Genomic DNA, 14,898 nt, shown 5'->3' with positions numbered 1-14,898 from the left:
TTCAAACACCGATTACCACGTGTGGGGATACGGTATTTATTTCAAGATGGACCGACAAACATGTTCCTTGAACTCGGGAGCACCGACTCCATGATGAGATATGAATCATTAAATTGGGATTACAAGATCCATCATTAGTCATAGAGAATGTTACCTCAGAGTGTAGTCCCAGAAGACGCAGGTCGGATTGGTGACGTTCTCAATGGAGAGATGCTTGAAATAGACCCTGACGGGCTCGCTGAGCTGTATGTGCCTCCCTTTGCCCAAAGACGCGGATATCACTTTGCTGTTGAGAAGCCTGGTCGTGTTCCTTTTCGGCAGCGGCTGGGGATCGTCATTCATGACCAGCGACGATACCTCGACTTGCGGCTGCAAGATCTCCTCGAGTCTGTCAAAGGCCATGAAGACTAGACGGACAATACCGCCGTGACTGTTCTCCAGCAAAGCGCCTCTGGTCAGTTCCACCCGATCGTTTGAGGCTGCCCACCTTTGTTGCGCAGCATCCGTGGGGAAGACTTCGAGATCGTCGCCGATGTTTCGAGCGTCCAACACTCGCACCTCCAGCACTGTTCGAAATGGGAAATAAAATGATTAACACTGGTCAAAGTAATGGATTTTCCTTTTCTCCTCATTTCTGCGTGGATATTCAAGTTACACAGTAATGGATTTAAGAACCTTAGAACGTAACATTTATAAACATAGAAACGGAGGCCATCGAAATAAAATTTTGCCCAGTCCCGACTCGTTTGTCTAACATACCGACGATAAAGCCGCGTGTGCGCGTGCGCGTGCTTTTTCATTTTCTATGTCGCGGCGTTCCGTTCAATCAGTCATGTTCGCGACAGGTAACGTTGGCGACGAGAAAAATTCGAGGCACGCGATGATGGGAAGGGAGTTTTCCGTTGGCGAGGGAAGAAAGAGCGCCGACCAGGTATGGGAATATTATGTTACACGGTCGGCTGTCGCTCATCAAACTCGTCTTCTTTTTACCCTTTACTGTTATGCTATTTATCACGCGGGGATCTAATGTTGCTACTACTTCGTTCGAACCGGCGGTGTGTAACTCGCTTCCAGGCTCAATCACGACGCGCGAACCTTACTTCCGGGAAGTAAATCAAATTGCTCGTAATTTTCCCCGTGGGTTTTGTTGTGATAACGGTGGGAAGGGGGGAGAGGATGGGGGGGGGGGGGTCGGGAGAGGCGAGGCTCTCGGGTTACAACATTATCCGGGAAGGTACCAGAGAATTACGATGGGTTTGGATCTTTGTTTTATCTGCGCCGGATATTACCAGCGTCGCATTCTCCAGATAAGGGATCTAGATTTATGCGACCCAATGCTAAACTCGGACCTACAGTGCTCGCATGTTCATTCTACCGGAGATCCGGCGCTAACTTGTTACTCGGCTACTATTTCTTTTTTAACAGGCGATCCGACGCGGTTGATAAACCGTGATACGGATAAGTCCACGAAATGAAGAACGCGGGACGATGCGAGATGCTAGGTCACCCTGCATAATAAACCGCTGAGAGTTAATGAAAGATCACCGTCGTGCCACGGAGTGGCTAATGACAGGTGCGATCGCTGATATACGGCGATACCTCTTGCAAAGGTAACGTGGAATAGTATTACTTATTTACTTTGCCGGTCTAGACTCTGACTGCATGAATCTCTTTAAGAATGGTGGTTACGATCTATATCCGGTATTATTTATTCGAGGAAGGGTCTCTAATTATTGAAGCAGCAAATTTTTAAATGCATCAGTCTCACTATCCACTAATTACTTACACCAAGCCGACGCAGGTATACGATATCACCGTCAATGTTTACAGGCCTCCGCGCAAGTAGAAACAGTAGTTAATAGATAGACACGTTCACCAAGTCGTACAGTCGTCGTCAAGATTAATAACTCGCGTAGAATTAAAAACCCCAGAATTAAATTATTACTTCCCGTGCTTTAACAATTAATGCATTTAAAAATTTACTGCTTCAATAATTAGAGACCCTAATTGTTAAAGCACGAAAAGTAATAATTTAATTCTGGGGTTTTTAGTTCTATGCAAGTTATTAATCTCCGCTACGACTGCACGACTTGATGAACGTGTCTGTCTATTAACTGCTGTTTCTAATTGCGCGGAGACCTGTAAATATTGACGGTGATATCGTATTACCTGCGTCGGCTTGGTGTAAGTAATTAGTGGATAGTAAGACTGACGGAAAGCAGATAGTGCTATACCGTCATCAATGTTTGCGAATATAGGTTTCAGTAGAATCAGCGAGTAATGCACAGACACGTCGAGAGTGGAGTGTCCCATAAATCTTCATTTCTTTTTGCAAATGAAGCCCCGTGCACGAAAAATTTATTCTACATTTTCGCTTCATTTTTGCACGAGGAATGATCATGTATTCGGTTGTACACGTGGGAGACAGAAATATCAGTTAATTAACTCTTGTGTTGATAACCGGATACCCGGTTAGCCATTTCTATGTATTCAAAATAATTTATTACGCATTCTTGTAAAAACTCTCAAAACCGCTTTTAATCGCCATTCTTTGGACATTTTTACATTAATTTAAATTTTAAAAATAAAGATCTAGAGGAACAGTTCTAAAAATTAAGTTATCAATCGTGATCTTTTTAGTTATTAGCACAAGGGTTAAGGAATTGCGCGCCATACTATGTCGTGTATTAATAGTATTACATTCCAAGAAGAGCATAAGATGCTCACCCCGTATACTTAAAGCAACACTTACGTATATTCCTTCCCTCGTGGGTGATCGTCTTCTCGTGCATCAGCGTGTCCGCCAACAAGAACGCGTTCTCTTCGAGTCCAGTGAGGAGAGACGTCGCGACCCTCATCTGCTCCTGATGGCTGAGATCCTTCCAAGACGCCATCTGCGCCTTGTCCAGGAGGTTGCTGCCCGTCCTGACGACGCCCTGCAAGAGCTCCGTGACGCTGACCTCCCTCTGACTGGCATCCTGGTACGTCCTAATGTCCTGGGCCATCTTCTCCGCCATGTTCTTCATGATCTTCGTCGTGATCATCATATCGCCTCCGTAGAGACCCCTGCTGTTGTTCGTCACCTGAGATAGTTCTCGACTGATGCCAAGGATGACGTCCCCCTCCGTCACCCTATTCTCCAGGGTGGTCAACCAGACGGATCGACACTCGCTGAGATCCGGACTGTCGCGATGCCAGAAGGCCGAGTCACCCTTGGCTAGACATTTCCAGCGCGCCAGACCGTTGGCACCGCCGGGACAGCTCTGAACGGCCACGTCGTCGGCTCTGGTCATGTTCCAGGAGAGGTTCCTCGCTATCATCGGGGGACACACTTGTCTGCCGTAGTCGTACCATTGCCCGTTCGAGCTGGACTCCGGGTAGAGCGTGCTGGGCACTAGAATATTTGAGTTAGTTACGAGCGTTAGTTGGGCCGTTACTCGGCCACGGTTAATGGCACGGCTTTAATGTGATTCTAGTGTCCTGTCCCAGGCGGGGGCTGCGGGCTTAACGCGCGACACGTCCTATCGGGGACCGCGGAAACGGAATTTTGGATGCCCAGGGGTGTCTTAATCTTTTGCGGCGATCGTTACAGAGTTCGGCCAGTTGCGCGAATTCGAACGACCTGTGGTCGCGCGACACGGAATATGCTGCACGTTAAAGTTCAGAAGTTTGAGATCTAGTGGTTGTTTGGTGAATAGGGAACTTGTATTTCTTTCGAGATAATGGTAAGAGATCAAGAAGATGGCCTGATAGTAATGCGGAGAACAACATTGGGAAGGATTTTAGTGTTACGTCGCTATCGATATCTTTTCAGGGTCCCTTCAACCGCAGGTCAGCTGAAATTTGGAGGCTCCGACGCCTACCCTTTGAGCATTAACCCTTTCGGTACGATCGTCGACTGTAATTGACAGCCGACAAGCTCTCCCCAGCGCCGAAGCGCCACCCTAATGGACGAGTGATAGTTCTAACCGACTATGGACATCCACTGGACGTACTCTTGTTTCGGGATTCGGCTGATTGTAGCAATTTCAGTTTTGTATGGTTGGTACAGAAAATTAACTATTCCTTATTCATTCTACTTAAGAAAAGTCCTTAATACTAAACCTACCACCAGCGGTCAAATGACTGCTTTCAAACTTTTGTGTACAGTTTTTTGTGTAATGCTTCTTATATGCAGTATAATATTAATTATATATATATATAATTGTTTCATGCATTGTTCAGTTTGGTACCGCATAAAATATTTTTGCCTTTAATTGAAAAAAATGTCTTTAAGACTAAGTCATTTGTCTAATCACGATAAAAATAGGTACAAATGAAATGTCGGTAGGTTTAGTGTTAAGTGCAATCACCTCGTCTCGTGTCCAATAGTTTGTCTAGCAATAAATGACAAGTATCACATAATATTTAGGGCTGCAAACCAAACACTTCGTCGAGGGCCTCGGTGACTTACCAGTGGTCCTTCGAGTCGTTCTCCAAGGGGGGATGGTCGTCGACGTCGGGGCCTGAGTGGTTTCAGGAACGACTGGAGGCACCGCTGGACCGTTCGCAGACGGAACGTTCGCGGGAAGTATCAAGTCTTGGTCCACTTCGACGATATCCATATCAATCGTGGACCTCGTCGACGTGGGACTGCAAAATGGAAGGGGTGACTCGTTATTTTCCACATGGATGGCCAGGCGACAATGTTACGAAAACATTTCTCCGTCAAAAACCACTCTATAACGCAGTTTAATGGAACCTTACGATAACTCTGTTTTCTTTGCGGACGCATCGTCCTTTCTGGACCCGACAGACTTACGTGACGGTTCTTAAAGTTCGCTTCGATCGTTCCATCGTGTTTGAATAAATGTTATTACTACTCGCGTGCTCTTATTATCAACAAATTCTGCTTGTAATTGGTCTCGAATATACACGAGCAAGGAAATCAAATTACAAATTAAATTAGGATTAAATTGTGTAAAATAGGTAGAATTAAATTCAACAAAATTAACATAATTAAACGCTATGCACCAAATAGAGTTGAATCACTAAAATTAAACAGAACTACATTACAAAAATTAAACGGGATTCAATTACACGAATTGAAAGGAATTAAATAGAAATACGATGGAAATGCGCGAATGGAAGGTAATTTAAAGTCACAGGATACCCTGAAATCCCGCAGATAAAGATTTTAATAGAGTCTCCAGGATTTTTTCGGGCGACCGAAAAATACTGACCTTGACGTGGTGGTTATTGGCAGCGTCGGGGTGGACGGCGCCGGCGGCTGGGGCTGCTGTTGAGCCGGGGGTGTCGTAATCCTAGAGGGAGGCCTGACAGTCGGCTTAGCTGTGCTCCAAACGCTCGGCTGCGAAGTCGTGAGCCATGGCGGGCTCGGACGGGACGTTGTCGCGGTCGTCGCCGCTGCAAGTGTTTCGTCGAGATCGGTTTAACGTCGTGAACGCTAGACAGGTGGGGTGGATGGTACGGAACCGAGGTGGCGAAGACGAAGACGAAGACGCGTAAAAGAGGGCCTGTGGGCTTCGGCAGGTCGGCCTTGGTTCGCTAAGAGCTCGTCTACGAGCTTATCGGATTCGAACGCCGGGTATAATTAAGAAGGAAAGTGATTCGAGGGGCTCGCGAAGGGGTAGATGAGCTTCTCGACCCGCTCAAACGACGGGGGATATTTTAAACCTCCTTAGGGGGCGGTGTAGGAAACGGGAATGAATCTCTCGCCAATTCCCATCGGAACGTTTTCTCTTTTACGGCCAGAAACTAGCGCCGGTTCGTTTGTTTCCCACGGAACTGCCGCGTCGCGGTGAGAACGTCTTTAATCTCGACGATTGGACCGTGTTTCCATCGCATCGATCGACGAGAAAATTAATCGGGACTAAGGATGATAGAGATTAATCCGGTTGGAGATATATCGCGCTGCTCGTGACGCGTCGACCGTGGTTCGAGATTGTAACGACTGGATGAAACTGCGTTCGACTTATCGTTGTGACCTTTTTATGCACGGGATCATACCACGTCGAAGTGGTCAGTTTAATGTCAATGGATTCTAATGGATTTAAAATATTTTGTAGCTCAAATAAAATTAAAACAGAAGAAAATTTCTGTGTGTCCCGGATCTAGCAGACCATCTGTTTAATTCCAAAGTCGACTTCTCAGCAGAGAATTACAGATATCGAACGACGTCGAAGGAACAAAAAGAAGTTGATACCCTGATATCGCCTCTCGTCGCAAGCAGCGCTTTTATCATCGCCTTAAAAGGTGACAAACGACGTGTTCGAAAAGCAACGACCGCGAATCGCGTTCCACGGGATCGTCACGAGGGTCATTCCGGGATTCCTATATCGCGAGTAAGCACGTTCGTGGCCGGATAGACGTCTTTCAGCGTCGATGTTTCAATGCTCGTGGGGACAATCGCGACGTTCCATCGGCCCAGCGACAGAAATATTCCCGAAAACGAATGCCATCGGCCAGAAGGCGAGGCCGCACGACGAGATTAGCCTACCTCGCGGCCGATATCGCGACTATATCTGGCCTAAGAGGAGAAAACGATCTTTAACCCAAGATGGCGACGGCAGTTAATCCCTGAACGGGATGGTCCGCGTATTTCGCGGTACTATCTCTATAGGGGTCATCTTTATTGGCCGAAGGGGTTGGCGATAAGGTAAAATACCGGACGTCGCCGATGTCCGTTACGATAGTCGGCTGCGCAAGAGAAACGGGAGACGTGTATGCGTCGTAGCGAAACTGGTAGAAAGAGAGAGAGAGAAGAAGACAGAGGAGTCGCTGGGCTACGTGGTATCGGGGCTACCAACAGATCCGACTCCCCTTTGGATACACGTCGGTGCCCCGAGACCGATCTATCGAGCCCCAAATGAGTATCGATCCGAAGTCGTGAAAGGCAAACAGAGAGACGGGGGAGTTGACAGTTTATGCTCCGATAAGTGATTGCGTCGTCTGCTGGTTTCGGGTGGTCCTAGCGCTAGGCTGTTTTAGTCTATTCGATGGTCACCGTGACACTTCTACTATTTGCAATTTTAACCCTGGGTTGACTTTTGAACTCTTCTAGAACCTCAATTTTATTGGATTGTTCAGAAAATTTGTGACAATTTTTAAGAAAAATTCAAAAGCACATTTGAATTTTGATATGTATTCATTGAATTATACAAGTAGGTTTTTAATATTTGCCTGTATGTATGTTATATACGTGTATTGTCAGCCAAATAATAAATACATTGATATTTTGTTTAATTTAATTTGGAAAATCAGGCTTCTAAGGGTTAAGAGATGTACTTATGTTATTTCTTTTCAACCATTCCAAGATATTCAGACCTGTACCACCTACCAAAAATCGGCATAGACCTTCAGGACAAACCAATATCTACAATTAATTTTAAGAATTTTGTCTTTTAATAATGTGTAATCTTTGGCCAATACTACCCCATATTTACACTTCTCGTTTTCCTAATATGGACGATAATAAATAGAATCCCCTGCTGAGGAGATATACAGCGAACATAAATAAAAAGATAATAAGAAAACAAGACCCTTGAAGTCGCAGGGTTAAAAGAGCCAATTTAAACAAACCTCTCCGCATCGACCGTAAATCTCGCGTTCCAACCGGTAGCAACAACAAGACCGAATATCGTCTTACTTACAAGTAACATTGCAAGCTGACAGAACCGGCGATGATTAAGGGGAGCCAACAGGACGCGATAAACCGTGAATTGATCGTAGGCAAATTAACCGAACGACTGTTTATGAAGGCGAACGAAGCGATGCAAATTCACAATAACGTGCCGAGGCGTCGTTTCGCCACAGTCGATTCGCAGTATCATCGAGCGTAACGATCGATGCTTACAGCAATCTCCCCCCGGTTCTCTCTGGTCTTATTGGGTCGGTGGAAGAGTTTCATTACGATACGAAACACGTCAGAAAAGTTGGATGCGCGCGGGCCGCCCGTGTATCTCGCGTTACCGATCCCTACGATCGATTTCTCGATTGCAAAGATCACGTCTTCGCGAACTCTTCCACCCTTCTCGTTCTCTCTCCGTCTCTCTCCTTTCTACTTGTGGTTTTTTCCCTTCTTCCACTTTATGCTCCGTCTGTCTCGAGAGCGCATAGCCGATGCAAGCCGCTGGCAGATCTTTATCGAGGCACGGGGCTTGCAGTTACGTAGGCCAACGTGAATCATAAGCGCCGACTTTGCCAACTTCTAATCGATTCCCGCGGTCTGCGTTGCGCTTTTTGCCGCGACACGCCGTCGCTGCAACGATGGAAAAAAAAAAGCGAAACTCGATCGATTTTTCGCCGAAGAAAAACGCGAATCGAGAAAAGAAACGAATTATTGCGTTGGAATGTGCTTGAAAGAAAATGGACGGTTCGCAATCATCGATGGTGTCTAACGTTGATAAGAAAGAAGAGTAATTTGATTCTCTGATTAGATTGGTCGTTGTGTTCCATTGTATCATAATAAATAATGTTATATTGAAGATGGAAACTCACAATCTACAAGAGAGGCCATTACTCTCCCTCTTTATTTAAAGAATGCATTAATGAAAAGAGAAATTCTGGGAATCATCGCGAGTTATGCAAGAACTGTTATGAATTTCAAAAAGAAAAGAATTTAATAAGCAAGAGAAATTGACGCGAAAGAAACTGAAGCATGAAGTCGACGCCTATGGGATCGTTGCCTGGCATCTACGGAATACGGTTCGCAAAATGAACGGTACCAAGTGGAAAGCATATTGCAAATAGATCTTTCCACATGAAATCGATAGTTCACGTAAAATTAGCGGTGGTTTAAGACTTTGTAAACCTTTTGTACTTTTACGTGGACTCGATTCGACGCAATGCCTGTTATCGGCGTGGAATGACGTGGATAAAAAAACACTTATAAAAGTGGAGGAGTTTTTACTTACCAGACACGCAACGATAATGCGCCTCGAGGTACTTGTGCGTGTTGGGACAAGGATCGCCGAATTGCGTCGTGGACGCAACGATGCTGCAGTTTTGCTGATTGTTGCACCTGTTTATCGGAGGGTTCGAGACGCGGTTAGCGAAAATCACGTACACCCTTACCAAGTGCACCGAACCATGGATCCTGTCCCTTTCTCTTACCGTCATGAATTCGCGAAGGGGTTACCGCGAATCGAGAGACTTTTTCGACGACGTTCGCACCTTTCGTTGCTCGTTTTGACCCTGTGCTCCAAGCTTTATCCAAGATATACGCGAGAATGAATTTTTAAATGTAAAATAATTAAAAATTCACGTTCATCGAGAGAAATTCTACCCATTGCTCCTTATTAACTTAATAAATTGTAGATTATAAATTACTAGAGGTCTTGGAAAAAACGTGGACGCAATGATCACGCGTGAATCGACCGTAGATCCGGACGACGATGTAAAACAAAATGTGTTCACCAACCTAGGCAATAGTACTGCGCCTCGATGTACTTTCCGGTTCCGGGACACGGGTCCTCCTCGAAAATCTCGCTGCGCACGTCCACCGTACAGGAATTACGATAATTGCACCTGCAATCGTCACGTGACCAAGAGAATGTCGCCCCAGAGGACAATGATAACAGAATACGACGTCCATGAACGGAATCACGAACCAAGAATCAAACGGCAACGGTACCGATAAGAGACAAGAACGACCTTCAAACCTCCACTTTCCCATACTGAGCTTTCGGAAAAGCTGGAAAATCCGTTGAAAGTGCAAGCATTCTACGCCACAATTAATAAATTAATATATTCACCATCACCTGCTGTCGTTTCTCAAAGTATTTGGATGTTCTGCATTCTCAAAAATTAAGGGTTAGTAAAAGGCTGTATAAGAACGTGAAGAATATTATTTATATTTGTTTCGATCAACAACAAATTGAAGTTACCCTAAAAAATTTGATTATTCGCGCCCGTCTCTGACTTCTATTCTCTTTTTATCCCCAATACATTCATCGAGCGAAAAATTTAAACAAGAAACAGTCGCGCGACAGAATAGACGCGCAGTTAATCAAGCGGAATCACAAGATCACTCACACCGTAAGCGAGTCAACGACGAGCCTCGGATAGCCTCAGGCGAAAGTGTTAGGCGACAGTAGACGTCTGGTGTCGTTTTCGCGATGTACAAGTGTTAGTCAGCGGCAACAGGACAACGAGTTAGTAGAGACAAGGTATGCAGTAGTTTTAGAAGCTCAATAGGTGGATACAGACGAACTCGGTACGTGTTGCGTCGTGTATCGTATGTCCGGATTTCGATCGTCCCGTGTTAACAGTTCCACGGCGTGTATGTACAGAGGGATCATGCAGAGAACTTGTACCTCGGAATTCAAGCACGTTAAAGGTTCCCTCGAACGTACCAGGACAACGTTTTTACCCCCGTGCTAATGCCCGATGTTACGAGGAGGGATCGTGGCGCCGAACCAAGTTCAGTCATTCTTGCGAGCGTCGCACTTTATCTCGAGTGCACTTAAACGGGGCCAGAGCGGCAAAGTATCGGTATTGCGAGAAATGGTAAACTTTCGAGAGGAATTCTACGTTACAGTTTCCCTTCTTGTCTGCAGTGCTTTGGCGAGACCCTTCTTCGTTAAAGAGCACCTCGTCGCGGAAAACTCTCGAGAGGTTATGCCACCTTGACGGCGACGTCTTTGTGAATTTTTTGTGACAATACCGTAGCCCCGATCGAAATGAAATTTACCAGTCGGTGTGAAAGGCACTATTAGCTTTGCAATAGGATTTTTTATTCGTAGGTGGGACGCAAAGAAAGCTATGCTATGACACGAACATTCCTCTTGTCTTTAAAATTTGCATTTTACGGTATAACTTGGTTACGGTTAGAATTCGCAATTTTACTTTGATTTTTTATGCTTATCTCACGAGTGAGGTTCTTCCCTTCCACTATTATTCACCGAATTAACACGCAACAAAAATAATTGAACCAGATATCTCAAATAAAAAATAACTTTTCATTAACATAATCTTCGGCTCCGATCACCGGCAGGACCCAGCACAATTACCACCAGAGTCATAAATCATAAAAAGCCATAAGAAAAATGTACCGAGGCGCGATACACGAAAAGAGCGAGTCGTACAAGTACCTATCGACACGACAGAACAAAATAACTCGAGCGTTCCTGTCCCGTTCCCGGTTGAACTGGTTGCTTTAACCCCCCTCTCCCACGGCGCGTCGTTTCCTTTCTGAATAATATACGAACGCGCGGGGGCTGCCTTAGAATCGGCAAGGTGTGCGCGGTTTAATCTCGATTGGGGGCGAGCCATTAAACCAAGTACACAGCCCATTGTTGGCAAAGGCCTGAGCGAAGTGCAGGTGCAAAGCCCACACACGGCCTGTTATCGCTCCGCGTGGCAGCCACTATTTTGGAGGATTAAGCGGCCTCGTCGATCGTTGGTTTTGCACGTGGAAATTTCGCGGCCCCTGGCTGCGACCTTCCCTTCGAATCATTTTTATTCCTCCCGTTCCGTCCCTATTCGTACACGATTTTACCAGCGAGCGCGCGGCCAGGTACGCGCCTTGCGATATAGCCGAGCGAAATCGTGGCCAAGGACGCGAGGATGGTAGAGGGAAAAAATAAAATAAAACGGAAAGAGGAGAAACGTTCCTACGAGCCAGGAGGGATTAATTCGCGCACGTCACGAATCGATCGCTGGCCCGAACGACCCAGCGAAAGGGCGGAATTCCCGTTGACTTTGCCGGAGGGTCGTCGGCGTCAATTCGTCGTGATTCGAGTGGCGTGTATCGACAGCCCCGTGAGAAGTTCCGGTTACTCCGCGTAATTGGCCCAGGTCGTAGATTACTATGTTACGAGGGAAGAAACGGGACCGAGTCGTCCTGTTATCGGCAATCCCGATTCTCGATTTTCACCGGCGCGCCACCCTTTACTTTGGGGTGGCAATCCTTCCCAATTCGACGACCTCGAAATCTAGTAGAAGACCCGACGAGTACCGAAAGCAACCCGATAAAGTGCGACGAGGGTTATATCGATCATTAAGAGAATGTCCATTGGGACGAATTAGTAAGTACTCAATACTGAAAGGGTTACCAAACAAATATCAAAGAAGAAACAAACATGAGTCGATTCTTTATCCACCAGGGGGGCCAGAAAGTAATGCCGTTTCTTTTACATTAAATTCAAACAAGTAAATTCATAACAAGTTATTATTTTTACTCAATTATATACCTTTTGTTATCTAGGGTGCAAATTCTCAATGCCAGATCGATAAAAATCATCAATAAAATTCAATTGGTACACAATGATCTGATAAATGATAAACAAATATTCACATTCGCAGAAACGACATTACTTTTTGGTCCCCCTAATAAAAGTATAATCTCAACAAACTTCTCCTACATATCTTATATATTTTTAGACACCTAATCGACTTCTTTTTGATTGAACGACTACGGCACCGTGGATAACAGTTATCGATGCATGAATTACGCGTAGTTCCTGTCGATTTTCTTTCCCCGACGCTGACGACGCGGCGACGTCGGCGTCGCTCCCCTTCGGGGCTCGTCCTCTTTGCACGCGCGCCACAGAGCCGAGGGTAAACGTAATTTCAGACGAATAAAGTACGAGTTAACACGAAAAATCGCCATTTCGCGGATGTTGCGCCATCGCGTTATTACGGGGGCAATCTCCAATTTTTGGTCGAAAATTGAGGGGTCTTTGTAATTCTTTTTTCGTGACGGAATAATTGGATTGGAACAAAGACCGGTAGATGTATACCTCGTGTAACAACATGCATTAATTTTGTTTAAATACATGTGCTTTATTCAAAATAACTGTTGATTATTGTCTCCTTAATTCAAAGGTACGCACTTCATATTCAGAACATTAATTTTTACTCCGACCGAAAGAGAAAACCTTTTGAAAATAAACCGAAAAGACCGGTCATATGTTGCTTTTGCTCTTCATTTGCTATTCAAAAATAATTCAGCTCATCTCTGGCCGTTTCGCCGTCGATGAACAGTCTTTTATCCGCGTTGCTCGATCATGGAAAAATATGAAAAAGTTTCCTGCACGCGCGCGCGAAAGAAGCACGCGTAATGTATGCATGAAAGTTTCGCCCGGTATCGCGGATCGGTTATCGCGACTGTTTCACGCTTTACAAAGGGCTCGTTTGTAGCCCGTTTTTCGGTACTGTATGGAAATTTCAATTTCACTAACCTTTCCCCGTATCGATACGCTCCCCGGCGATGTATCGATTACAAACATTATTATTCTCGCCCAGTGTAGAGAAACGCGGAAAACTCGATATTTTCGAGACAACGAGATGGGGATGGGATAGATCGTCGTTCGAAACGCGCATTAATAACGTATATACAAAAATGTTCGCTACCCCCAGACAGAGTAATCGATGCATTCGTAATTAAATTACACTGTACAGCGAGTTGCGGTGAAAATGTAGGAAATTACGTGATTTCAGAGAATGAATTTCAGCGAATAGATCGAGTAGAGTGAATCCAGAGTAATTTACAATAGCTGATCATCGAGTATGCCCTTCGAATGTTGAATTTGTGCTGAAGAAAAGAGAGTGCGAATGTACACAGTACGTCGAAATAGGTATGGTCTGCCTTTTCGCGGAGTTGCTCCACTGTGTGTGCTTAGGCACGATTCACACGGACCGTCGTTCATCTTCACGATTTAACACTTTCAAGCGTAGCAGTATTTGCACTCCGTTGTACGCAAAATTTATTGTTATGGCTGCGCAGACCGCGTATTTCAAGCCGGAGTCTAATATTTCACGGAGATCATCGAATCGTGAATTCTGGTCTAGCAACGCGTAGATCAACTGCGAAGTATTCCATCGCGACGCTTTCTAAAAACCGAATAGACCATGCCACGGTAAAAACGTGTAATCTATGAATGATATTCGTGCGAACCTTCAATAAACAGACGAAGACCAACGTTTTCCACCGCGTTTAATTTTAAGGATCGAGTAGCCCGTGTAAAAACAAGAAATAAAACCTCTGAGTTATATCATCGTGAATTTTTTCTACGTGATTTTATTCTTAATAAATAAGAAGGCCATGGGATTTGCCCTCCTTCGCGAGGGACCATTAAAAATCACCGATGCGATCTACCTTTTAAATAAAATTCAAGCTCAAAGTCTTCCGCAAAAGTTTATTCAAATGATACCTCGAAACCCGGCGGTTTTCTTCCATCTACAGCCCTGCTCGATGATTTACGATATCCTTATTTATGCTTGCGGCATTTAATAATGCCGGAGGGAACCGAGTACCCGAGGCTCGAATGTCACGCGACACTTAAGGTCTAAAAAACTTTCGCACGAACGAAAGTTCCACGCGTTGAAAAAATCCATCGTTTATCTCTGATTTATCTTTTACATTGTTATACTTATTCATTTACTTCAAGTCTGATGAATTTTTAGTTAGAAAAAGAAGGCGTCTCTTATGTCCTCAGAAATTGGTCTCTGCAGACAACATTTTATTTAAAAAAGAAAAAACTACATAAATTTGAATCACACTCGTACTTTTCGATCGAGACAACACAGCAGGGCTAGCAAAAATTCAGTTTCAGCCATAAACGACGGGGGGGGGGGGACTATAGCGCGGCGTTGGAGCGGCGACCAGCCGCGCGAAATTAATCGAAGACGCGTCGGGGATCAGAGCGGGAGAGCGCGTGTGTGTCGGCGAAAAAACAATTAACCAAGCCCCCGGAGGATTATGAAAAATCGCTCGAGTGGCTCGTTCGCATGGTCGTATCTGCGTGGAATCGCGAGGCTGGTAACGCGGGCCGAGTCACGCCTACGGTTTCGCTGTGGAAACGAAACTGGAAAGAGGAGCTTCGATTGAACACGGAAGAGTAGGAAGGGGGCCAAGTAGGGGGTTAAAAGGATCGAGAAAGGATCGAAAGAGAG

At 45.2% G+C, this 14,898-nt stretch overlaps 1 protein-coding gene across 2 annotated transcripts in view; it reads right to left on the bottom strand.

The window, feature by feature from the left end:
• The window catches only part of LOC128890556 (latrophilin Cirl-like), a 446,697-nt gene that overhangs the window by 22,213 nt on the left and 409,586 nt on the right, over window positions 1-14,898 (bottom strand). For both annotated transcript variants that reach the window (XM_054149140.1, XM_054149141.1), the window contains 5 exons: window positions 8,916-9,022; window positions 5,223-5,406; window positions 4,454-4,632; window positions 2,753-3,394; window positions 155-566 (listed from right to left, as the gene is read on the bottom strand). In XM_054149140.1, the coding sequence (XP_054005115.1) occupies window positions 155-566; window positions 2,753-3,394; window positions 4,454-4,632; window positions 5,223-5,406; window positions 8,916-9,022 (1,524 nt within the window). The remainder of the gene's footprint in view (window positions 1-154; window positions 567-2,752; window positions 3,395-4,453; window positions 4,633-5,222; window positions 5,407-8,915; window positions 9,023-14,898) is intronic.

Source organism: Hylaeus anthracinus, unplaced genomic scaffold, assembly GCF_026225885.1.
Source record: "Hylaeus anthracinus isolate JK02 unplaced genomic scaffold, UHH_iyHylAnth1.0_haploid 12001, whole genome shotgun sequence".
Taxonomy (NCBI): Eukaryota; Metazoa; Arthropoda; class Insecta; order Hymenoptera; family Colletidae; genus Hylaeus; species Hylaeus anthracinus.
This window is presented reverse-complemented; position numbering and strand designations above follow the sequence as displayed.